General features: G+C 46.8%; 1 protein-coding gene across 1 annotated transcript in view; it reads left to right on the plus strand.

Annotated features, from left to right (window-relative positions):
- Positions 1-26,867, plus strand: part of RUNX3 (RUNX family transcription factor 3) — a 173,857-nt gene that overhangs the window by 61,415 nt on the left and 85,575 nt on the right. Inside the window, exons 2-3 of the mRNA XM_081961972.1 lie at positions 10,535-10,779; positions 25,569-25,725. Of these exons, the coding sequence (XP_081818098.1) occupies positions 10,535-10,779; positions 25,569-25,725 (402 nt within the window). The remainder of the gene's footprint in view (positions 1-10,534; positions 10,780-25,568; positions 25,726-26,867) is intronic.

Below are 26,867 nucleotides of genomic sequence, written 5' to 3' on the forward strand. Positions count from 1 at the left end.
CTTAGTTTTCTTCAAATCCCGTTAGCAAAATAGGGCCTTTTAGTACAAAGAATGCTACAGGCTTAGGCAAAGAGATCTGCTTCTAAACTATTTGACCAACCTCCACTCTCCAAAGGTGTGACTGAAATCTTGCAGGGGTAACTTCTTTAAATGGCAGTCTTCACAAATATAGGGCAGGACTGATTGCAACAGCCCCATGGTGCTTGAAAAGGGCCTTGGATCCCCACTGCAGAGCATTTTCTCAGTGGCCTCTTTGTTGCATTAGAGCTTCCGCCTTCCCTTCCTCCTCCTTCCTTCTCCCTTTTCTCCCTCCTTCCTTCTTTTCTGCCTCCCTCTCTTTCTTCCTTTCTCCCTCCCTGTCTCCCTCCCCCTTCCTTCTTTTCTCCCTCTCTACTGCCCTCCCTCCTCCTTCCTCTTCCCCTTCCTTCCCTCTCTCCCTCTCTTGTTTCTCCTTCCCTTCCTTCCCTTCCTTCCCTTCCTTCCCTTCCTTCCTCTTCCTTCCCTTTTTTCCACCTCCCTCTCCCCCTTCCTTTCTCCCTCCTTGCCTCCCTCACCTTCCTTCTTTTCTCCCTCCCTCCTTTCCTCCCTCCTCCCTCCCCCTTCCTTCCTTCCTTCCTCCCCTCCCTCTTTTGTTTCTCCTTCCTTCCCTCCCTCCCTCTCTTGTTTCTCCCTCCCTCCTTCCCTCGCTTCCTTGTTTCTTCTTCCTTCCTTCTCTCCCTCTTTTGTTTCTCCTTCCTTCCTTCCCTCCCTCCCTTGTTTCTCCTTCCTTCCTTCCCTCCCTCCCTCCCACCTAACCCTAACCCAACTAGGAGAACCTGAAGCATGGATGAGCTAAACCAGTCAGCCAGAAACATGATTATTGTAACTCTCCCCTGATCCCTCTCAAGCCTCTCACAACCGCTGAGCAGCTCACTTGGTGACTGAGGGTTGCCCTTGCCATTTGTGGGTGCCCAAGAGCCACAGTGGGCAGAACGAGAAGGCAGCGTGAGAAACAAGCCACCGTTTCTTTCTTTTTTTCAATGGCTTGTTTTTGCTTTTGGTTTTACAAATGTTGCTGTGTAAAGGTTTGCAAGACACATTCAGGGTGTGTATTCCCCACCTCAAAGAGGCAGGAAATCACAACATCAGTTTCGGGTAATGGCAGCTGGAGAAAGCTTTAGAAGCTGCGAGAAAACGGTTGGGTAGCAGTGGGCACGTGGGGCCTCTGATTGCCCGTGCCAACTCTAACCATTGCACTAAGTTTCAGAGCTGATTCAGAGGTTAATCTGGAAATTTGGGGTTTTGATTGATCCAGGCAGACCTCAATTATGCTGCAAGCATTTCCCCCCTCCCCTAAAATCCATTAACTTAACAAATGTGGCATGAAAGGCTCATAAAATGGGGCAAAACTCACTTAAGCAAATGTCTCGCTTAGCAACAAAAATTTGAGGCTCAATTGTGATTATACATGTACAATTCAGAATCGCCTTTTGCTTGATTCACTTCAAATCACAATAGGAAAATAGGGCATTTTAGTACAGAGAAATGTTGAGTGTTGACAGATCCAGGCAGACATCAGTTATGCTTCAAGAATCCCCCACCTCTTTTGTTAGTAAGAACCTAAAATGTATTAAAACTTGAGCCTGGTGTAAACATATTCCATTTTTCCCATATTCATACATGTTTGAGCTACTTATTTCTGTGTTGTGCTAATTATTCCCTAGATTTCCTTTGAACTCAGAATACATTGACTTGTAGGCTAAACAAACTGTTGTGTTCCTTCAACTTCCTGAACCTGGCATAGCCAGGGGAAAAAAAAAAACTAACCACAGTTATCATTTACCAAACTTAGTATCTTATATGAATGTTCCTACTAAGTCTTGGTGAGCTGTGATGGTGAGAACCCAGCCTTTGAACTCCAAGTAGACAATCTTTTGAGCACCAGAACTGGCAGAGGGGAGGATTCTTTTACACACGTTACATGGCATGCCCAAAATTTAGTTCATGTCAGCAATAAAAGGTAGAACAGGAAAGTCACTTCATTGCTAATTCCAGAGAGGTAGATATGTGGAAGTTTTGCCCAAGTCTGTTTAATTTCCTGCTCTTTATTGTTAGAGATCTTCAAGTCAGGTAGCAATCAGAAGTAGAACCAGAGCTACCTTCAGCCAACACTGGTTCCAGATGGACTGTTCCTAACTCTCTCAACAGAAGACCTCCTGCCATTGCTTTCTGTTCCTCGTCCTCTCCTTGGAGAGGAAAAGGGATGAAAGAGGTAGAGAGCAAGGACAAGAAAGTTAGAAATGGAGAACAGCTATCCAGAGAGCGCTTGCAATAAGTGAGAATAGGATAGGATAGGATAGGAATGAAATGGAATAGAGCAGAGCAGAGCAAAACAGAATAATAGAATCAAATTCTTTATTGGCCAAATGTGATTGGACTCCCAAGGAATTTGTCTTCGGTGCATAAGCTCTCGGTGTACATAAAAAATACATTCATCAAGAATCATAAGATATAACACTTAGTGATAAGTCATAGGTTACAAATAACCAATCAAATCATACTAGGAAACAAATAAAACCATATAAATTGTAAAGATACAAGCTACATGGTTATAGTCATAAGTGGGAGGAGATAGGTACTAGGAAGGAAGAGAAGAATACTAGTCATACAGTCTTAGTAAAAAATTTGTCAGTGTTGTGGGAATTAGTTGTTTAGCAGAGTGATGGCATTTGGGGGTGGGGGGGACTATCCTTGTGTTTAGTTGTTCTGGTGTGCAGTGTGTTGTTTTGAGGGCAGAAGACAATCCCACAGTAGAAGTCTCTTCTGCTAGTTTCCGTAAATGACTGAAGCAGTGGAGAAGAACCTTGGCTTCCTAGTGTTGATTTATTCTAATCCCCATCATCCCCAACCATGCAATTTGAGTTTGATCTGAATTGGAAACCCCCATCTTCCCTTCTTCTTAAGCCTTGGTGGTTGAGGAGATGGGAGATCTCCTTAGCAAAGACATTCTCTCTGTCAGTTGCTTCGGCTTTTGTTCCTGATTGGTAAAAATGATGTGATGGTGCTGTTGGAGGACAGCTTAACTAAGGGTAAACTGAAGCTAAACTGGAGTTTGGTAGCTGGGGGAGTGGGGACAGTTTTTTTTCCCTTCGCAGGTGGTATGAAGTTGGTCATTGTGTTAAAATAGAACATACTTTGTCTCATTATTGTATTTTATATAAACCCAACCCTAGCTTTTGTTAAGCAGGGAGTAAGGTTTGGGGTAGGGACGTGATGGCTCAGTGGCTAAGATGCTGAGCTCGTCGATCAGAAAGGTCGGCAGTTCGAATCCACAGCACCATGTAACGGAGTGAGCTCCCGTTACTGGTCCCAGCTTCTGCCAGCCTAGCAGTTCGAAAGCGTGTAAAAATGCAGGTAGAAAAATAGGAACCACCTTTGGTGGGACGGTAACAACATTCAGTGCACCTTCGGCGTTTAGTCATGCTGGCCACATGACCACAGAGACGTCTTCGGACAGTGCTGGCGGAGATGAGCACCACCTCCTAGAGTTGAGAATGACTAGCACATATGTGCAAGGGGAGCCTTTACCTTTAAGATTTTGGGTGCATGTAAATACATCCAGGGAGACCTTTAGGGACCAGAGAGCATGGAGGAGGAGGAGGAGGAGGAGGAGGAGGAGGAGGAGGAGGGCTTCCTTCCTCCCACTATTTTTGCCTTTAGAAATATACATTGGCCATGGCAGCAGATTGCATCCAATTTCTGAAAACAGATTAAAGAGTCCCCCACAAAAAAATAGCAAGAAGAATTCAGAAAAGAAACCTCCCATTTTGCACCTCAAAAAAGAAGGAACCCAGATTCAAACCCAACCAGGTTTATAAAAGAGTAACTGGTTGTTATTGTTAGGATGATGAGACTTGGTTTGGGTTTTTGTACTGTGTGAACACAACCCTTCTGTCCTGCAGCAGCTCTCTCCCCTCTCTCTCCCCCTCTCTCCCTCCTTTTACAGTGCCATCTCCCTCCACTGAATGTCGCTTCCACCGAATCTAACCAACATTAAACAAGGCTGAGATGGAAGCTAAAAGCAGACCCCTCCCCCATATTGTGGCTGTGCGGATTCCTTCCTGAATTTTACTTAGAAATATTATATGGAAGGGTTAGAAGGTTTCCAAGAACTGTTCCCTAACCTGAATGGAGTGGGATGCAGCAAAATACAAGAAGCGAGAAAAGGGGCATTTAAAGCAGCTAGTGCTCAGCCTCCTGGTTTCAGACAGAAGTCAATCTCATGAAAATCAATTTACGAAATAATGCAGTTGAGGATCGGGCTGCAAATCCATTGGATGTTAGCTGCAGTCATATACACACAAGAGGTGTGTGAATGTGAGTGCCTTTGCACATTTAAACATTGCCAGGTTCAACAGGCATAGACACTGTCACTATTTTCACACTAATATTCCTTTGCCAGCTTACTCAAATGCTACAATAGTTGCAGGATTCCGTCTCTTTATCTGGGGTGTGTGTGAGGGGGGAGAGAGATATTTCTGTCTCTCTTTTTTCTTTCCAGTCCACTCTGGAAAAGTGTGCATGCATGTGTAAGTAAGCGATACATATCTGTCGTTAAAGATTTCATACAACTGTAGGATTAAAAGAAAAACTGAGATCAAATCCCCAAACCACCCGGGCGTTTTTGCTGTTGCTATGCTTTCATCCTGGAAAATCCAGGAAGAGGTCTGTGCAATTTTCTGGTAACATTTTCGGAAGTGGTTTCCCCTTTTCCCAAGGACTGGCCCAAAGACATCCACAGCCTTTGATACCTCATAACATTTAAGGTCTCTGGCATGTATAATCCAACATCTTTAACCACCAGACCTACCAAACTGGTCCCGCTTTTTAAATAGTTTGCTTTGAAACCGAGGTTCTCCTCCTCAAAAACATCTTTTGGATCCAGTTAAAGCGAAGCAAGGCTCCAATAAACTTTAATCAATATTTAATCTGGCCTGGGGAGAAATCCGTTTTCACGCCGCTTTTCTTCCAATTTGCGAGCCTCCCATAAAGGAATCGTTGAGCCTCACCATTTTTTTAAATAAAAAAAATGTGTTTTGTTTTGTTGTTGGCAATCCAGCCTGGGAGCTAAAAAAATTGTCTCCCCGAAGCCTTTTCTGAGATACACGTCATCTATTTTTGCTGTTTAAAATAGTAATACGTTAAAAAAAAAACAGGTTAGACACATTAACGTGGCAGGAAATTTCATGCAACGCAGTTAGGCTTACTTCAGAGTAAAAGCCGAGCGAATTGCACCTGCTAAGGAGTTAAACGGCATAGATAGATCCGTCTTCCCGGAAAGACCGAGTTAAGAAGCATCGATTTAGTTGCAAGATACGTCGGTGATGAAGGAGGAGGATTCGTTGGGAATAAAGTGGAAATTATCACGGACGTTTAAATTAAAAATAAATAAATACCCCAGTTGTTCAAAAGGGAAGGGAGGACAGATGGAAATGTTATTTATTTATTTAGCGCGAGGAAAGGGGACAGAGGAAAAGGAAAGAAGGAAAAAGGGGAGGAAAGAAAAAGAACAAGGAAAGAAAGAAGAGAAAAGAATGCAAAAGGGAAAAGAAACATGCTGTTCCTTAGATGAGTTGCTTGTTCTCCTCCTGAAATAATTCTCGGTTCTTTCTGAGTCCGAATCTCCGTCGCTCACTTGGAGTTTCGTCGGGGAATCCCGCCGCCGGATTTCTCATGTCTAACCGCTGCGCCAAACTTTCCTTCCCTCTTCCTTCTAACTTCTGCCATCCCGACTCGCTCCTCGGCACCCCTGTGGCCCTCGGGCCTCCGCCGGCATTTGATCCGCTTCTCCTGGGCCAGTCGGAACCAGGAGTTGGGAAGAGACAATGCGCTCCCCGGGAACAGATTCCCATCCTCTTCCCCGGAAACCGTGGAGACCGAGAGCTGCCTGAGACCGTTAGGGAAGATGGGGGAATCTTAGCAACTGGCTGGGAATACCGGGGATCGCCGTTCAGACATCTCTGTAGGGCCGGGGAGAGCTTGGAAAAGAGGGCGAGACGGCACGACCTTATAGGAGAAAGGAAGAAGGTCTGTGGAACTAAAGTTGCTTCCTTTGAGAGAGAACTGCGTTCACAAGTCTAGTGTATTTCTCGATCTCATTTTCTCGAATAGTACCTCGGACCTCCATTACCAAATGGCCTGGGTTCCCACAACCGAACAGGCAGCCCCCATTCGTGGTAGCCTGGCGGTGTGAGTACTAGTCGCTTGCCCTGTAACGAACCTGGGTTTATTTAATGTCGACCAAATGGGCCGCGTTTGCACAGCAGGTTAAAATATCGCCCTCACAACAACAATCCACCAGGATTCAAAAGGACGCCTCCGTTCTAACCTATATTCTCCCTGTGCCGGTTCTGGGCCTTGATTAAAAGGAACCGATCTTCTGGGCCTTGGGGGGGGGGTGTCAGTTTCCTATTCCCCCCCCCTTTCCCTAATTTACAGGCCCAAGAGAAGCAGATTTGGGCTTGAAGGGATAAAAGCGCTTTATTACAAAAAAGTGTTTGCAATGGAACGTGTCGGTGTATCTGATCAGTTTCGCTACTGAGCTGTCTAGATGGGATCGGGGCACCCCCCTCCCCCTCCCCCTCCCGACAAAGAGACCCGGCCGAGGGCGCTTCCCAGTAACTCAGAAGTGGTTTTTTGGGGGGGGGATTCCCATACAAATAACCACAGGTATACCATTACATCTTAACCAGGACAATTTCGTGTTATTCCATATTTTATATCAGTTCCTCTTATCATCAACTCACAGCAACTACCATTTGCTCTTCTGATTTCCATACACCATATTTATACCCTACCCACCGCCATCATGCCTCCTCTCTCTCTCCTCCTTCCCTCTACCATCCCCCTCTTCTCTACTTCCCCTTCCTCTCTCCTTCTCCCCTCTCCTCTTTCCACTCCTTTTCTCTCTCATACTCTTTTCCTCCCCTCTGCTCCGTCACTCCTAACCTCTCTCTTCCTTCTCTCCTCTCCCTTTTGTTTTCTTCCACTCTCTCCACTTCGTTTACATGATGTGTTTCAGCGCCTGACCAGTAGCTCAGAAGTTAAGAGTGGGAGGATTATCGAAGATCTGGCCGGCGTTGCTGGCGCTGCGGCTTCGCCCGACGGCTCTCCAACGGAGCATTCATTCCGAAGGAGCCGTGGCGGCGGCAGGAATAACAGAGACTGCCCCCCCCCCCCCCCACCGGCTCAAATCTGGCAGGGCCGCGGCTTTGAAACGCCGGCAAAAAGGTGGACGGGCCTCTCGGTTGCCGACTGCACCGGGCACCTTTCGCTCTGCCACTCCCGGAGGCCCTGGGGAAGCAGCTGGTGGCCGGTCGTTCCGTGGGCCCTAGGGAGCAATCAGGGGGGGAGCCTTGCAATTCGTTTCACGTTCCGTTTTGAGAAAAGCGGACGGAGAATAGAGCGCCACCCCCCCCCTACTCGCCCTCCCTGCCCAGTGGCCCTTCTGCCCTCCAGGCTTTCCCCGCCAACCCCCGAGCGCTCTCTCTCTAACCCGCCGGCCTTCGAAGGCTACCGGCCTTTCTACAAAACGGGAGAGTAGCGCAGCCCTAAGACCGACAACTCAACGGGATCTCTGTGCTCAACTCGCAGGTTGTGGCGCCCCCAACTATTCGATCCCGTTATGTCTTCTAAGGGGTAACTACTTGTTTTCCTCAATAGCCACAAACTGGCCAAGGACACTTTAACCCAAGCTTCGTTACTCTTCTTCTTCTTCTTCTTCTTCTTCTTCTTCTTCTTCTTCTTCTTCTTCTTCTTCTTCTTCTTCTTCTTCTTCTTCTTCTTCTTCTTCTTCTTCTTCTTCTTCTTCCTCCTCCTCCTCCTCCTCCTCCTCCTCCTCCTCCTCCTCCTCCTCCTCCTCCTCCTCCTCCCTTCTCCTCCTCCTCCTTCTTTCCTGGAAAAGCCTCTTGCGGGCCTCTGGCGAGAAGCCTCCGAATTTTAATCCCGGGATTAAAACAAAACACAGCGGATCAATAATACCCCCCAACCCCCGTGTCTCTTCCCCCGCGAGGCAGAGAAGAGCCACCAAAATAAGACGAATGGGAGAGATGGCTGGAGCAGTGCTTGATGAAATCTTTCCCCTCCGCCTTGTTTAGCCTGTTGTGCAAAGGCCGCCTCTCTGTTTTAGGGAGCTCATCGGAACCAGGTCAAAGAAAGCGGAGCCGCCGTTTGGTCGGCTGGGGAGAAGAGAAATCAAAGCGGCGCTCTCCCGTTTGGACTGGCGGGGGTAGCCCCTGGTAGAACCGAATCGGACCGGCTTTCGGGCTGGGGGGGAGGGGGTTACTATGCTAAGGCCACAGACCTAAAACAATTCGGGAGCGGATCCATTTCCTCCGCACTAAGGCTCGAAGTTATACAACGAACAGAATACCTTACCAGGAGAAGCCGCTACGGTGAAATTCGCGTTGTTTTAACTCACTGGGCGGATGTATGGTACAAGGTGTGTTTGACCTGCTTAGGCGGCTTAGACAAAGCGAGTCATCGCGTTAAGAGGCGGGAAGGCGCAGCGCGTCCTTAATCGTAATTTACATTTCAAGCCATTTATTTTTTTTTCGGTGGAAATCCGCTGGATGACGCCGTGATATGTAGTTCGCAAGCCACCCAGCCTTCTGCCCGTACCATTCGCCATTCCTGAAAGTGGGGGAGGGAAGCCCCAAAGCAGGACTCCAGGTGATGGCCTCGTTCACACAACCCGCCAAGAGCTGGCGACCTCTTTTTTTCCCCCCTTCGGGCCGAGATGTGATGATTGGGCAAATCCTGGAGTAGGGCTGAACGGGGAGGAAATTTTAAACTCTTGGCTATCTCGAGGATGAAATAAATTGGCTTGGATTCACACAACAGGTTGTTACCCGAGGGTAAAGAGGGCTAGGTGGCCGTTTAAGAGATTGTGGGAACGCAACCCTTAGCATACCGTTCTGCGGGAATCAAGCAGCTTAGGAAGGCAACGTAGGAACAATGAATATTCAGGTCGCTTGCCCTGATTTAGAGTTTCTTTTACGCGTTGTATGAACTCCGCTAAATCCTTCGGCTTTTGCGCCCTTCCAGTTGCGGCTCCCCACGTTCGTTCTGGGGAACTTTCCCTAGCCTGATGTTCGCCATCCCAGCCGCCCCACCCTTCCCGCGTTGTTTGGACTACAGCTTTCATCTTCCCAGCCCCACTGGCCAAGGACGATGGGCGTTGTAACTAAACCCGTCTGGAGGAGCACCCAGTTAATGGAAGGCGGCTCCACTTTTCACCCCCTGGACACAAGTGTCCATCAAAACCGTCCTCGGGGCAGCAATCAATGTTTTGAGCGGGAAATCGATTTGTTCTAAGGGGAGAGGAAGGGAAAGGAAGCGCTAAAAGAGAGAAGCAGAAAGAAGGGGGGAACCAAACACGCTGCCCTCCCCATCCCCAACAAGTCTCCGCGGCCGCACGTTTTTTCCTCTTTCTAAGGAAGCGGGCGGGGGCTGCTTCGAAAAAGGGCGGGGTCCGGACAGACCCCTCCTCCTCCCAGCCTCCCTGCCCCACCCCGCCGCTCTGAGTGGCTGGCTCCGCTGCCCTTGCACCGCCCCGCGCCCCGCCCCCTGGCCGCCTCTGTGTAAATAAACTTTTAAGAAAAAGAACAAGGGGAAGAAAAAAAAGAAGTGACAGAAAGAAGGGAAGGAGCCAGTATGTAACCGCGGCTACTTTTCAGCTGCTTTCAGACGCGTCGAGAAGAGGCGGGTTAGGAGGAGGCCGGCTAAGGGCGCCTGGCGTGCTTGTCCGGAGGAGCAGGAAACGGGGGCCGGAGCCCGGCGGAGAGAACTGAAACCTGTTGAGGTCTCTCCCCGGTCCCTTCGCGGGGAGAGAGAGAAGCCGCCAAGCCGAGAAGCGCGGGATGTTGCTGGCTCGCCTCCCCGCCCCTTCGTCGTGACTGCGGGAGGGAGCCCCGAGCGCCGCTGCTGCCGCCGACGGAGCTGGGGTTTATTTGGTCTGAGCCGCCTTGGTTGTCCCTGGGCTTGGGAGGCGCGCGAAAGGAGCGCTCTGGGATTCGGCCAATCGCCCGCTGACCGCCTCCGAGCTCCCCACCGCGACCGGCTGCGCTTCGGAGCTGAGCGCCACGGGATTGCAACGCCGAGCGGCCGGAGGACGGAGCTCTCGGCCCCGGGGAATCCCCCGCCAAGGTGCCTGGGCCCGCCGCCTGCCCGCGAGCACCGCCGGTGGAGGCGAGGAGCACGAGAAGCGCAACGGGGCCCCGGGAAGACGCGTCGCCTGAGCTGCGCCCCAAGGAGCGACTGGCGGCCGGAGCGGCCGGGACTGGTAGCGGCAGCGGCGGCGGCCCGACTTGCGGGGGTGCTTGGGGCGGCTTTCTTCCGCGGCTGGCTTCGGAGCAGCCCGCCGTGCGCTCTTGGGCATCTGGCTCGCTGCGCCCTGGGTGCCCGTTTCCCTCGCCTCTCGGCCAGCAGCAGCAGCAGCACCGCCGCCTCCTTCTTCCTCCCCTAACGCCCGCTGTTGTGATGCGTATTCCCGTAGACCCCAGCACCAGCAGGCGCTTCACACCTCCCTCCACGGCCTTCCCCTGCGGCAAGATGGGAGAGAACAGCGGCGCCCTCGGCGCGCCGGTCCCGGGACCTCGCAGCCGGACCGAGGCGCGCTCGGTGGTGGACGTCCTGGCCGATCACCCGGGAGAACTGGTGAGGACCGACAGCCCCAACTTCTTGTGCTCGGTGCTGCCTTCCCACTGGAGATGCAACAAGACCCTCCCCGTGGCCTTCAAGGTAAGCTGTGGGGGGGGGAGGCTGGGCGGAGCGGGCGGGGTCCTGGGAGAGGCGCGCAGATGTTTCCTGCCGAGCGGGCTTCCCAGGCGCCCGGGAGGACTCGCGGTTTAACGGCAAAAACAGCGGGATGGGCGCTGGGCGGGCAGGGGGGAAAGGCAGGCGAACCCCCCTCCCCCAGCAAGCGGTTTGCAGGGTTACCCAGCAGCTCCCGCTTCCTCCCCCACCCCTCCCTGGGCACTCTGCAAAACAGACGAGGGAGTTTTCCCTACCACTCCCCCTCCCCCTGACCTTGGCAGCCCAAAAGCGCCTTTAATTTCCTGCGGGGAAACCGCAAGGCTGAATCGCACGCAGCTTCCTAAATGTTAATCCCAGAAGCCTGCGGTATTCCCTGCGACTTGCTTTCGCGGGGGTGGGGGGGGAGCGCTATCCTTCGGCTGCACCTCGGCTCTTGGCGGGCGTCGTCGGCATCTTCGCCCACCCAGCTCTCCGGATTTCCCGGATCTGGGGTTTAATCGTCCGGGAGGAGGCTGAGAGACAGTCTTGTTGAAGAAGGATCGTTCGGTTTTTTTCCCGAGCGCTACAAGGGTGCGCTCCCCCCCCCCCCCCAATGCCGGGAAGGTAGCCAAGGTTACAGAAAAGTCCCAAAGGCCGCTTGGAACCCTTTTTCTGTAATTCAACCGTCCCCAACCGGGTGTAGAATAATCCACTTCAATCATCTCCCGCAAACACGGTTCCAAAACTCTCCCCCCTTCCTTCCTTTCTCTTTCCTCGCCTCGTAGTTACGCTCGAGGCGGTCTACCGTCCAAACAGCGCAAGGCAATGTAAAGCGATCGTGAAATTTAAATAAACCACTATTATGCTCTATAATATCTGTGCATGCTGCACTCCTTAAAAAAGAGCAAGAACAAGCAACCCAACGCAGCCTGGAGCTAAAAAACCTTCCCTTTTAAATAAAGGGAAGGTTTTTTTAGCTCCAGCGCTTTTGACTCAACGTTGGAAGGGTTGCTTCAAACCTGCTAAGGCGCCCAGACTGTCCAACCGGAGCCCCAGATAAAGAATGGGGATTTCACAAGGGGAACGGAACTTACGGCCTTTTCAGAACTTGGACCAGCGGCGGATATGGCGATTTCCGATCTCCGTAGGCCTTTTTCCTGCTATGAAAAGAGGAAGAAAATTCCCCTTTTCAAAGCGAAGAGAGTAAAGAGTCTTTTTTTTAAAGCGGGAGATATGTCTGCCGTACTCGAGGAAAGGAAAAATAACTAAAGTTTTCTCCGGGACACCCTCCAAAACACAAATTGGGCTAATTAGTTAAATTGGCACAATATAGATAGATATTTAGATAGATAGATTAGATAGATGATAGATAGATGATAGATAGATAGATAGATAGATAGATAGATAGATAGATAGATAGATAGATAGATAGATAGATAGATAGATAGATAGATAGGATGGACTGACGGACAGCGACCGACCGACCGACCGACCGGACAGGACAGGACAGACATATGGACAGATTCTTCTAAAACAAATAAAGGACTATGTATGTATGTATGTATGTATGTACGTACGTATGTATATTAAGTACCCGCTCAGTTCATACAAGTCGGCCACTTATAAAATAAACAATGAAATAAACACCCCGCCGCTCCCAAACATAACTCTTCCGGCCTCCACGGATAAACTCTGAACCACCAATGAGTAGCAGAGCTGATCACCCTCTTACCCAAAGTCTGCTGGGGAAACCAGACCGGACTTCAGTCTCTTGCGAAAGGCTAACAAAGGTTGGCCTACGACGATCGCTCGGTCCACACGCCACCGGCCGAGATTTCGCCTGGACTTCTCTGGCACTCTCGGGCATCCCACCCCATTGTATCTGAGCGTCTCGTGTGAAGCCAGATCATCTCCTCCAGCCTGTAGTAACTTGCTTTTCGGAATCCGAACGTGATGCTCACTTCACCCACTCGAAGTCTGGGCCGCGTTTTCTTCCCCCGGCGGGAATCTAGCGTCCCTGTAAGCGCGGGAGGAAAGTAAAAGTGAAGGTGCCCAAATAGGAGCCCTAAGAAAAATAGCGATAACCTCGAAAACTTCCTAGAACTGGGGAGGAGGCAGCGTTTCCCGTGGAAATAACAAGATTTCTCACAAATATCTGGTAGTCGTAAAGCTTAGTAAGAAGAATGGCGCATGCCCAGAAATGCGCTCTCTCTCTCTCTCTCTCTCTCTCTCTCTCTCTCTCTCTCTCTCTCTCTCTCTCTCTCCCCGCCCCCCCCCCCAAAAGTCTACCGCAGGTGTCCCCCAAACTTGGCAACTTTAAGACTTGTGGATTTCAACTCCCAGAATTCTCCAGCCAGCTGGGAGCTGAGGTCCACAAGTCTTAAGGTTGCCAAGTTTGAAGACCTCTGGTCTATCGAAACGAAATAACACACAAACACACACAAACACAATATCCCGTTTATTGTAAGGTTGAGTTTATTTCCAAAATAGCACGAGGCCCCTCTGTTTTGAGGCCGGCCTTCTCTGCTTTTTCCCCACTCCCGTGGCTCTTTCATTAGCTGGCGTCTGTCCCACTTCTCTTTTGCTTCGCTTTCACGACTGGTTTGTTTTCTGGTTTTGAAAAGGGGAAGGAGAGTTTGTGTAAAGAAGGGGGGGGAGGCCGGCAACCTCAAGCAACCCAGCTTGTTCAATTTTACTCAGCTCCATTTGAGCGACAGAAAGCTTGCCTGCCACGCCGGTTTTTGACTTAAGCTTCTAGTCCTCAGGGTTACTGCGGGGAAAGGAGGGGGGGCTGTTATTTAAGGATCAAATTCACACCGTTACTTTTCCTAGTTTGGGCAAAAACGCAGCCAGCCTTGCTAATCCTGTTACCGTTCAGATATTTCCAAGTTTTACTTCCATCCTCTGCAGATCCTCTGCAGATCCGTGGTGTAGTAATGTAGATCCGTGTGTGCCCAATGGGGAAACAAGTTGCATTAATTGGTAGTCCGTGCTCCAATTTTCGGGCCAAAGGGAAGAATAACCTTTTTTTTTTTTAAATCCCTTTTAAATTTGGCACTTAAGAATTAACCCTTTAATTTCTTTCTGCGGGTGACTTGGGATCAAACACAAGGCGGGGGATCCCAGCGCTTGCTTAGGCAGGCGTTCAGACGAGCCGCGTCTCCGCTGCCACTCGTGCCCGACCCGAGATGGTCTGTCCCAGGCTGCAGCATTTTGCCTCTTTCCTTACAACCTTATTGGGAAAGAGACGCGTCTTCGAAAGACGCGCCTCTTGAATTCGGACCTGCCACAGTTACAAGGGAAGCCAGCGAGCCCCCTTGCAGTTCTCCGGGGACCCGAGTTACCCCCGACTTCTGCCTCCCCTCCTTCCTTCCCCGGCCGCTGCTGCCTCCTCCCGCCCCTCCCTCCCGCACCCTTCGCTTTTCTTAGGATCGGGCTCCGTGTTTTGGCAGCTGGGATGATCGCAGCGCGGCGTCTCCTTTCCCCCACTCCCGACTTTCGCCCCCTTTACTCGGAGTTAGGGACGCTCATTCCACTTTCCGGTGTAAGCAGGGAGGTTGAGCGAATCGACTCCAGAAGATTTCCGACGAGAAGCCAAAGAAAGTGGAGAAAAGGGCTAACTAATCCTTATTTCAACCGAGCGGCTCTCTTTTCCTTTCTCTTTCTCCTTTCTTCGTTAGTCTTTGCGCCGCTGTGATCTTCCGGCGGCAGTTTAAATGTTAACGCTAGCTTATAACCCTCCAACTTTCCGAGGCTGCGAGAATCGCGGCTCTGTTGTGATCTAACCTGAATCCTATTTCTTTCCTTCGGAGATCGAGATCCTTTGTCTGTGGGGACGGGGGTATAGCAATAGCACTTAGACTTATATACCGCTTCATGGTGCTTTTACAGCCCTCTCTAAGCGGTTTACAGTCAGCCTATTGCCCCCAACAATCTGGGTCCTCATTCCAGAGCCTTTCGCCACGTTCTCAGCTGCCTGAATCCGGATTCTCCCATCCTTGTCCGGATCTGCAACGTATCTTGAACCCTGAATTCGAAACACAGGCCACATTCACGCGGAACCCACCGAAACCAAAATAAAGTTAAGACAGAGACGGTTCTTACAAGCTGTTTCTGCCCCTTTTGCACTTTGGTTGGGGCGAAGATTCCCACCCCGGAATTCTAGAAGCCGGCAAAAGTTAACTTCTCTTTGTTCCGGATCTCCCCAACGGGGCCTTTGCCAGATGATAGCTGTTATCGTTTTCTATCATTTTGCAACATCAGTATAGACAGGTGTGTAATGAAAGCAACGGCAGCATTTTGAAGTAACTGTTTCTTGATGGGCTGTCAGCCGAAGAATATTGGTTACTACCGGTAATAGCCGTGGTAGCACGAAGGAGGCTTCCGATCGGAAAGGTGCAGAAATCGAAACAAATTAATTAAAAACTAATTTGCAGGCAGTGCAGAGAGAGAGAGAGAGAGCGAAGGCGGAGTTAATTTACGGGCAAGGAGAGGCAAAACCGGCCGCTTCGCCTGGAGGACTCCCAAGAGAAGCAACCTCCGAAGATTCAGCCTAAGCCCACTTTTACAAACTTTCCGGTTAGGTTGGGTCTTATTTGCGAATCTAGAATTAGTCAATACATAAAAAGATCGAGAATCTGGGTTCACGCAGCTCTTTATATTTAAAGCTCCGTTTTAAAACCCTTGGGGGTGTTTTTTAACAACCCGCCACGGTCGAACAAATAAACCCCAATTGGGCTTCCCCATTATGCTAAGAGAATTCACCATTTTTGCTCAACCCAATGCCTTGGGCCAGGGGTAGCTCAGGAGCCGCATGTGGCTCTTTTATCCCTCTGCTGCGGCTCCCTGTTCCAAATTAGGACAGAGAAAAAAGGGTGCCGCGCTAGGAGGAAGGCTCTATGATGGGGGAACCGCACTTCCAGTCGCCTCCAGAAATGAAGGCGGGGGGGGGGGCTCTTCTGCTTAGGACCTTTGTGGCTCTTAAGGTTGCAGACCCCTGCCTTGAGTGATCCCGACCACGAGAATGCACGTTGCTGCTTTCTGGGCAAGCAAAAGAATGGGCGAGTTTTGCAAATCAGGCCAAGCCAGGATATAAACAAACCATATTAAAGGAGAAATGTGTTGTGTGAACCTGGTTATGAAGTTCTGCCTTTCTCTATGGAGATTCTCAATGTCCAGGGTTATGGTTGTCCCAAAGGTGTCCCCCCCCCACACACACACACAAAGGCAACTGGACTTTTTTTTTAATTTGCTGTTCTGAAGAACTGAAGACGCTTCTTGGATGGGAAGCGAAACGCCTTCAAGGAAAAACAAAGAAAGCCGCAGTGGTCTCTTGAAAAAGCGCTTTGGGAGTTCTGCCCTTCTCAATTCTTTACCCCAAAGTGACGGGGGAGTCGGACCAATCCTGCCCACATCCCATTCCGGGGATCTAAGCCTGTTGGACCTCCGGGCTTAAAGTCTTCGATGCAGACACACCTGCGGGACTTCCTTTTCTCCGAGTAGACCGGGGGGTGTCCAAACTTGGGAACTTTAACACTTTTGGACTTCAGCTCCCAGAATTCCCCAGCTGGGAGCTGAAGTCCGCAAGTCTTAAAGTTCCCAAGTTTGGACACCCCTGGAGTAGAGAGACCTTTTTTTCCTAAAGCCCCAAAGCAGGGCGCCTGTCTTTCTGGTCCCTCCGGCTGGGATGCCTCAAATCTCAGGGAGCCTAGCGCCCCAGACGATCCCCGTATAGACACTTGGCAGCCGGCTAGTCCTCAGGGGAGCGAGCCAGTTCGTGCGAGGAGGGGTCTTCCGCAGCGGCGGGGAGTGGACAGGGTGGAAGGCTTCGATGGTCGCTTTGGTCGCCGAAGGGTTCTCGGGCAACTGCCCCGGCCGCGCTCCTTCGCAGACCTTTACTCCTCCTCCTCTTCTTCGGCACCAGCTAGAGATGCGCTGGACGGTCGGCTGAACACGGCCGACGGAGCAGAACACCGGGCGGGGAGAAAGAGCCTCGGGCGCTGCGAGAAGCGCTCTAAGCTCCGGAAAGGGCGCACAAGCCGCAACAGAATCGCCTCTCTCTCGAGGTTGGCTGCGTTCACACAACACGCTTAATCAGATCACCGAATGAACTCGTTCGGAGTTCTCACTTGAAACCCCCGGTCCTTCCTTGAGCTGGGGCAGCAGTTCTGCAAGGCAGCCCTGAAGAAACGAGCCGCGCCTAGAATTGGGAGGGAGGGGGATCAGATTTCGGCCGCGGGAAGCCGCATAAGACTGACCCCGGGAGGAATTTAATAGGATCATCCGTTCAATTTGCGGCGCTAGCAGGGCGCCCATTAAGTGCCATGGCGTTTCTTTTGCAAACGATTCATTGGCCGGTAAAGATCTGTTGGTAGGCTCGATTCATGTCTCGGAAGTCCCCATTCATGGCCATGGCACCTGAGCAAGGAAGGAAGGAAGGAGGGAGGGAGGGAGGGAAGGAAGGAGGGAAGGGAGGGAGGGAGGGAGGGAGGGAGGGAGGAAGGAAGGAAGGAAGGAAGGAAGGAAGGAAGGAAAGAAGGAGGGAGGGAAGGAGGGAGGGAGGGAGGGAAGGAAGGAAGGAGGGAGGGAAGGAAGGAAGGAGGGAGGGAGGGAAGGAGGGAGGGAAGGAAGGAGGGAGGGAGGGAAGGAGGGAAAGAAGGAGGGAAGGAAAGAAGGAGGGAAGGATAAGGAAGATAAAATTCACGGTAACAACATTGCTAAAAAAGCAGAAAAAGTTGTGAATTTAATTGTATGAAGAGGAGAGGAGGGAATGAAGGAAGAAAGGAAGGAAATTTCTCTAGCATTCTTTATGCCTCATAAATATACATAATAGGAACCTGTATCGTACATACGTGTATTAAATTTCTAATGTTATATATTAAAGAAAGGTAGCGGCACAGATCTAGGTAACAGATGGCCTATAAAGTGCAGAAAATAGCTAAATAATTCTCTTTTTTCCTTTCCTTTTCTTTCCTTTTCAGAATACTATTAGCTCCTAAGCCTTAAACATCACACATCATGTTCCTTGTCATCACTACCATCACCGTATTTTAGGACCTTTTAAAAAATACTGTTTTGTCTTTAACCATCCTCCTCTTAAAGAAGAAATAAATCTGGCTTTATTAAGAAACAGATTTCAGGATGCAGGGAAAGAAAAGTCCTTCAGGAATACACTTTGGAATTTATTTTAAGAACTGGTTTAAAATGAGGGAACCTGCCCTTTTAAACAGGGCTGCAGTAGTGATTGAAAAATAATTTCCGCAACATGACCAAATCCTGGATCCAAATGGATTTTTTAAAAAAAAAATAGCTGGAGAGTAATCATCATTTGTATTTCTGTGTGTGGATCCAGTTCCTGTTGATTAATTGCAACCTTCCTCTGAATCCATATTCCCCTCCCCCCCCCTATTCATATCTTACGCCTCCATGAAGTCCATCTGAACAAGGGGCATTCTTTTAAGAAATGGTGGCAGTAAATGAAAAGCAATTGGAAAAATTAAAATTTGGCCCTTAAATTTCTGTAGGGGTTTTTTTTTCCCCCCAAAAAGGAAGGAAGTATTGCCCAGCCCAAAATGAAGAACTTAATTTTGGAGCAGGTTCTTCTTTTCTCTTGAGTAGAGTAGAGTAGAGTAGAGTAGAGTAGAGTAGAGTAGAGTAGAGTAGAGTAGAGTAGAGTAGAGAATATGGAATGAGGAATAGAATAGAACAGAAAAGAATAGAATAGAATATGGAATGAAGAATAGAATAGAATAGAATAGAATTCTTTATTGGCCAAGTGTGATTGGACACACAAGGAATTTGTCTTTGGTGCAGAAGCTCTCAGTGTACATAAAAAGACAATATACACTTGCCAAGAATCATAAGGCACAACACTTAATGATAGTCATAGGGTACAAATAAGCAATCAAATCATACTAGGAAACAATCAATGTAAATCGTAAGGATACAAGCAACAAAGACATACAGTCATAAGTGGGGGGAGATGGGTGATAGGAACGATCAGAAGATTAATGGTAATAGTAATGCAGACTTAGTAAATAGTTTGACAGGGTTGAGGGAATTATTTATTTAGCAGAGTGATGGCGTTTGGGAGGGGAAAAAACTCTTTCCCATATGGCCCAGTAATGTCTGTGCCCCCACCCAACGTGCCCAGCTTAGAGGGAGTCCCCAGCTTCTGGATCTCTTTCTGACCACTTGGAAAGTTCCCAGGAGCTGCTGAGACTGCCTGACAGAATGCAAGAGACTTTCCTTTGTGCCATGATTTCTTGATGAGCTGCTCTTTCTCATTTCCAAAGCAGCAGCCAGACCACATCGGCCAGCCTTTCTCCTCCCCCTCCTCCTCTCCTCGTCCTCCTCCTCGCCTGGTTCCAGTCAGCTTTGTAGCCTCAGGTGTGGGCTGGATCTCCCATCTCAGCCACGCTGCGGTCTCTTTGCCCTGCGCTTAGTGGGTTGAATGCGCCTCGCAATTCTGGTTTATTCTAATGAAACCAAAGCAAACGACCGGTAGTTCTTGACTTACAACCATTCGTGACTGTTTGAAGTTACAATGGCACTGGGGGGGAAGGAGACTTTTTTATCCCTTTGGACACGTTGTGGCTGTTGTAGCATCCCCAGGGTCACACATGAGCACAATTCTGATGCTTGGCAACTGGCAAGCGCCTGAATTGTGGTATTTATGACGATTGCAGTGTCCCAGGGTGATGTCATCCCCTTCTGGGACCCAGATTCACTTTACAACTGTGTTGCTAACTTAACAACAGCAGTGATTCACTGAACAGCTGTGACAAAAAGATCCCAAATTGGAGCAAAACTCACTTAACAACTGCCTAATCATGGAGTGTTGGGGCTGAATTATGGTCATAAATCAAGGACTACCTGTACACTTTGACATGAGTATGAATCCAATCCTACCCTGTCTTTGCCTGATGTTGGGAAGCTCCCAGCCTCGCAGGGAGGAGGGTCAAGCATAAAACCAGCCTGGAGTCACTACATAATGGCAAAAGGGCTGGGACTGACCCCCACTAAGGTCCTTGGAACATCTACTCATTCCCAGACATTGGCTGCCGGAGTGGGAGGATTCCTGTAATAAAGGCAGGACATAATAAAGTAGTTGGCTTGAACTCTGCATCTATGGGTTAGGGCTGGGGCTAGGGCTGGAGCTGGGGCTTGGGCTGGGGCTGGGGCTGGGGCTGGGGCTTGGGCTGGGGCTGGGGCTTGGGCTTGGGCTGGGGCTGGGGCTGGGGCTGGGGCTGGGGCTGGGGCTGGGGCTGGGGCTGGGGCTGGGGCTGGGGCTGGGGCTGGGGCTGGGGCTGGGGCTGGGGCTCGTACCGAATGCCCAGGCTTCTCTGAGAAGGAGGTGATAGAAAGACAATTGCCTATTATTGGCGTGGAGTATTTCATGAATCAAACTAATTCCCCACCCCAACCCCAAATAAATCTGAAGTTCCGGAACCCTTCCACTTTTAAGAATAACCTCCGTGGGGGGGAAATTAGAATATGGATTACGATCAATTATGGCTTAGTAACAGCAGCTTCTCTTTTCTCCATGGATTTGGTCACCCATCTCTCAAAGCCACGAAACCCAACTGCTATTGGGCGGCTGAGAGTGCTGCAGAATACCAGCATTTGGGGCTTAATTAATAAACCCCACATAAACCATGGCTTAGGATCTAAACCTCTCTCCAATTGGGGTCACCCAACTCCCAAAGCTGTCGTGTGGTTTGCTGAGGTGCACAAATCCAAGAGAGCTGCTGCCAGAAGATATTAGCATTTAAGATGAGGAGCTCCTGAGGCAGGAAGCAGCCTCTTCTGATTATGAATACCCTCTGAGGGTATTGCATAAACAAAAATAATAATTTAGCAAAGCAAAGTCTTAATCTAGCCATTAAACTAATTAACAAGTGAAGTTGAACTGGGTGTGATGCCGCCAAATTATACACTTTTAGGCTGTAATCCTATAGCCACTTACTTGAGAACAAGTCTTACTCATCTCTACAAGATTTATTTCCGTAAACTGGGCAGGTCTGTACAGTTAGGGCCTGATCCATTAAACTGACTGCATCATGTCACAGATGAAAGGAGTCTAATCCTGAGATAACACTTGTTTTTCTTTGTCAAGCCGCTTAGCTGTTGCCTTGATAGTGCAGGTAGTAGGTGTAGCTCACAAAATCTGATATCTTTTAATAAAATGTGTTACCAGACTCCTCCTCATTTTTTGTCAACCGCACACTAGCACGGCTCTTCCCCTCCAAGGTTCCTGTAAAGAGGCAATTAATTTTCCACTAAATCTGCAGGTAAACTGTCCCTACTTAGTCTCAGATTCATATTTATTTGCCCAAAAAACTTTGAATTAAAAGCACAGTTGTCCTATTTCCTCCTTGTCATAGAAAATGAAAGAGATTGTTGTTGTTGTTGTTATTAGTTGCGAAGTCGTGTCCGACCCATCACAACCCCATGGACAATGTTTCTCCAGGCCTTCCTGTCCTCTACCATCCTCTGGAGTCCATTTAAGCTCACGCCGACTGCTTCGGTGACTCCATCCAGCCACCTCATTCTCTGTCGTCCCTTTCTTCTTTTGCCTTCCATCTTTCCCAGCATCAGGCTCTTCTCCAGTGAGTCCTTCTTCCTTCTCATTTGGTGGCCAAAGTATTTGAGTTTCCTCTTCAGGATCTGGCTTTCTAAAGAGCAGCCAGGGTTGATCTCCTCTAGGACTGACCAGTTTGATCGCCTTGCAGTTCTTGTCATACAAAATGAAAGAGGGCTGAGTTTTAAATGACCGAATTTTGGGGGTCGAAGGCCACACATCTTCAAATTGGCAAGGTTGAGAAACACTTTTGAGAGAATTTAGCTTTTAAACATTATTTCCCACTTTTGACAGGACACATTGCTATCAAGAAAACTATCAAGTTTTTAAAATACATCGCTACCAAGTTACCTCTCAGGTAGTCTTGCGGTCTTGAGAATAGGGGAAAGTATATCAAATTATTCACCCTATGTATCAATAAACCTCCTAATTAATCAAAGCCGAAATAAGGTGGGTAAAATGGATTTTGTAAAAAAAAAACATGAATTAATTTAATGTTTTATTTAATGTCTATGGAGATTCTCCCATTCAGATCATGGTTGTATCTAAGGTGCTTTTTCTAGGCATCTGGACTTTCTTGTTATTTTTCTTTGGAAATGTTTTGCTTCTTCCATTTTCTGAAGAATTGAAGATGCATCTTGGATGAGAAGCACAAATGTTTTTGTTTTTTTAAAACCAAAACCCTCAGTAGCTTTTTGGAAAAAGCCCTTTTAGGATATTCTTATTTTAACTGGATTTGAATAAAAGACTCATTGTTAGGAGAGAGAAAAAAATAAAGAATCAAAATAATGTTAATCCAACAATTTTTCCATTATACTTTTATTGAATAGTAATCCACAGGGGACCTGAGGGGGGGGGGGCGAGAACTAAGTGAAAAATATAGAAAGTTGTAATGAGGAGCAGAAAAAAAGAAAAACAACGAATCAAAAGTTGTTCATAATTTCCAAATATGAGAATTGACAAAATTCATTTCCGCATTAACATAATAAATATAAACTCTCTAGATGTGACAAAACTATGAATCTCGCCCCAGTAGATTCATTATCCTAATTTTACCAATAAATATTTTTAATCAAGTGGTTGAAAAAATGCTAATGAATTATAAATAGAGTTTCCAGATATTCCCAACAGAGACATAATTAGCAAGAAAGCCATTGCATTCCTATTTTTCAATGTAGCATCTGATCTTATCCCTCAAGATCCCAGCCCCAAATTACAAAAGTATTCAACCATTTATTTTGTAATAATAGTATTTTACAAAAAAAAAAACCTAACAAAATGTTATTCTATCACATGACCATAACCTAGGGTAAAATGATCCCTTATTTCTATAGTCCCTCCATCACCTTGAAGAATGATTGTATGATATTGTTGTTAATCTAGCTAAGGTTAGATGCCACTGGTATAACCCTATGCGTTCATTTCTTGGATAGAGATAGAAAGGACATCTTCAGATGCCCATAGTGCATCATTTCCAAACTTGGCAACTTAAAAATGTATGGACTTCAACTCCCAGAATCCTCCAACCCAGCATGCTTTAGAGTTAGAGAGAGAAGAGGTGCCACCTGTCAAAACTGGATACCTTTTTTCCAAGTGTGAAGTTTGGTCCTGGTAAAGACATTATCAGTTTTGCTTTTTTTTTAAAAGGAAAATATTGACCTGAAAGGGTATATAATATTTTTTAAATTATCAGGTGTCTAATATCATCTCTCTAAAAGCCCACAAGCTATGGAGTTTTAATTAAACAATGAAATAATCAACAATTAATCTCTATAACAAATATCTCCTCCTCCTACTTTAACTCTTATAATACCCAACTTGTCGAAAGCTTTGTCTTTTAAAAGTTGTCTGGTCTTAATGGACGTTTTTTTCTGAAAAATCAATGGAATCATTCATCAGAAGGATATTTCAGTTCCAGCCAGTCAATTTAAGCATCTCATTTTATCCTGATAAAAATAAACAGTTTGCGCCTTGCGCAATAACTTTTTTAACTTTATAAAAATGTCCCGTGAATCTTTTACTGTAGTCAATCACTGTCACTTTTATGGTTACCAGTTTTTTTTTTAAATAGCATCTATCCTGTTTCTTCTCTAACCTGATGACTCTCAAATATTTCAACTACAAGTATTTTTATTACTTGTTTCTTAGAAAACAGTAGTTACATAGGGAAGTTACCATGGGAAAGCTGTGATCTTGGAATATTTTGAGAACTACTGGGGAAATTAAACACTGCAGAAAATTTGCAACAAAACAAATATGTTGCATGACTTCGTTGTAAGAATGAGGCAACGCTACAAATCTTGCTTGAGCTATTTTGTAAATTACCCTGCATTAACAGTGATTTAAAAGTAGTAATAGGGAACGGTTATTAAATCAATGGTTTAAAAACTGTTTTTTAATGCTAATTAAAATATTGATTGAAGTGGCTTAGATTTCAATTAATACAACTTGCCAAATAATAATGGAAGTGTCTACTGATGCAATACCTTCACATTTTTGTGTGTGTCTGTGTGTGTGGATTTCACTAGGCTTAACTCTTCAGATAAGCAGTTGTATGTCTGTATTTTAGGCTGATACATAATAACTGTCCTTTTCAAGAGCTTAGGAAATATTACTAATAATGAACTGTATTATAATTTTATTCTGTGCCTAAAAGTTAGAACAATTAATCAGTGGAACAGCTTGCCTCCAGAAGTTGTGGATTTTTAATAAGAGATTGGATAGCCATTTGTCTGAAACAGTATAGGGTTTCCTGCTTAAGCATGGGGCTGGATTAGAAGACTTCCAAAGTCCCTTCCAAAACTATTATTCTGTTATGTAAAGTCCATTCAGAGTGGCTCCTTAATTTTATTTTCTTGGTATAATGTCAACCCAGTTTTTCATTCAGTCATCCCAAAGGAAAGCTCTTACAATTCCATACAAAACGACAAACATTTAGCACCATGTAAAGAATAGATATAAAAGAATGCCAGAGCAGTGAGAGAAAATGGTCAGTACACAACATGTTTTTTTTGTTAATGTCGAAAGCTGACGAGGCTTAGCAGCCACCGTAAAATAATTCTTTTGCGTGAGATGATCTTATGTGCATGCTGTATTCAAAAGCGTTCACTCTGAGGAGGTTGTCCTTAAAATTAGCAATAGACAATACAATTTCATTCCTGCCCCAGTTTGTTTTTACCCATTCGTAAGTAATTCCACCCAGAGTTGTGGGTAGTCGGTTAATGTATTAGTTTAATAACTTTGTATTATGTCTGTCCTGATCCCGATCGTGAGAACATTTAAATGCATTTAATTGCTTTTTTAAAATGTTTATCTAAAAGATTTTTCAAAAAAGGAAGAGAGAATGGAAGACATTTCTAAATGTATATTTTCTCAATATCAGAATAAGTAAACACAAAGTTTGTTTTCTGGATTTTTTTTTCCCTTTTGCAACCGAGCGGTGTAGAAATTGCAGTAATAAATAATGCATCAAATAAATACATGAAAACATATCCTATAAATGAAAACATGTCCAGAATAATGGTGGAAAGTGTAAATACCAATGGGCATGTCCATTCCAAGTTTATATTACATTTCAACCTGTTTCTTGTCAAAGTTTCCCAAATCAAGTTGTTCTATCTTTAGGTCCCCCAATAACAATCTAATGCAATCTTATTTTCTCAGAAATAAATCCTGTTGACCTACTTCTGTGGTTATGTGAACAGGATGCCCTACAAATTATAATGCCAATATATCCCGATGTTGGGGAGGTCAAGGTTTAGAATTGCAGCCTTTAAGTGTGTTTATTCTTTCTTCAAACAACCATTGTACTGGGATGGTATAAGGCTCCTGCCTTGGGCAGGGAATTGGACTAGTCCAGGGGTCTCCAACCTTGGCAACTTTTAAGACTTGTGGACTTCAACTCCCAGAATTCCTCAGCCAGTGAAGGTTCTGGGAGTTGAAGTCCACAAGTCTTAAAGTTGCCAAAGTTGGAAACCCCTGGACTAGAAGGCCCTAGAGGTCCCTGTGATTCAATGATTCTAATCTATAGGGTTGCAACTTGGGACTCGCCCCAGAGTACTGGCTGTGCCCTCCACCCACACCTACCCTGCTCAGGTTATATAGTGTTTAGCCCTGGCTCCAAAAATGTCCCTTGAATGGTTACAATTCATGCTGTTTAATGGACATTTTAAATTAATGAATAATACTAAACGCCACCTTTGATTCCTTCTAGGTGGTATCCCTTGGGGACGTCTCCGATGGGACAGTGGTAACGGTCATGGCTGGCAATGATGAGAACTATTCGGCGGAGCTTCGGAATGCTTCGGCTGTAATGAAGAATCAGGTGGCCAGGTTCAATGACCTTCGCTTTGTCGGACGGAGTGGCCGAGGTAAGGACATTAAAGGAGTTCAAGCTTATGACGTGTAGGATTTATTCATCCATTTGTTTGTTTGTTTGTTTGTTTATCTGTTTATTTATTTATCTGTTTGTTTATTTAGCCACTTATTTATTTATCCATTTATTTATCTGTTTATTTATTTGTTTGTTTGTTTGTTTTGTCACTTGTGCACAAGATAACAGGAATAAGAATAAACATGAATAAGAACACAGGAACTAGGTACAAATAAATGGGGACAGTAGGAGAGGGATGTTAGGCATGCCCCTTTCCTAAACTCTAACTCTTTCCCTAGCATTCCCAATCTCCTGGGGCAGATCTCTATTTAAGGCCAGAATGAAGGAATCTCTAACTGAGTGTGACTGTGAGTGTGCCCACATCCGCATGTTTTCTCTTAATAAAGGAGAATATTCTGTGACAATAGAGAATATGTTCTCTATTGTAAAATTGAGATACGGATAGTCCTTGACCAAAAAGCAGCCCCAGATTCCTATTGCTAAGCAAGTTGTTTAGTGACTTTTGCTCCATTTTAGGACCTTCCTTAACCATGGTTGTTAAGTGAATCACTGTGTTATTTTGTGACTTTTGCTCCATTTCTTACCATGGTTGTTAAGTGAATCCCTGTGTTGTTTTGTGACTTTTGCTCCAGTTCTTACCATGGTTGTTAAGTGAATCAGAGTGTTGTTTTGTGACTTTTGCTCCATTTCTTACCCTGGTTGTTAAGTGAATCAGTGTGTTGTTTTGTGACTTTTGCTCCATTTCTTACCCTGGTTGTTAAGTGAATCAGAGTGTTGTTTGGCTATTCACACGATTGTGAAGTGAATCTGGCTTCACTTTGCTTGTCAGAAGGTTGCAAAAGGGGATCCCATGACCCCCGGGACACAGCAAACCGTCATAATTACATGCCAGTTGCCAAGCATCTGAATTTTGATCACGTGATCATGGGGATCAGACATGCAGTGGCTGCAAAGGTGGAAAAGGGTCCTAAGTCACTTTTTTCATTGCTGTTGCACCTTCAAGCGGTCACTAATCAAATGGCAATAAGTCGAGGACTACCTGTGTAAGATTTTTTGAAGTGTACTCTGGGCTTAGTCTTTGTGCATATGAAGTTCTGGAAAGAAACATCGGCAGCTCTG

Source organism: Natrix helvetica (genome assembly GCF_964273705.1).
Source record: "Natrix helvetica genome assembly, chromosome: 9".
Lineage (NCBI taxonomy): Eukaryota > Metazoa > Chordata > Lepidosauria > Squamata > Natricidae > Natrix > Natrix helvetica.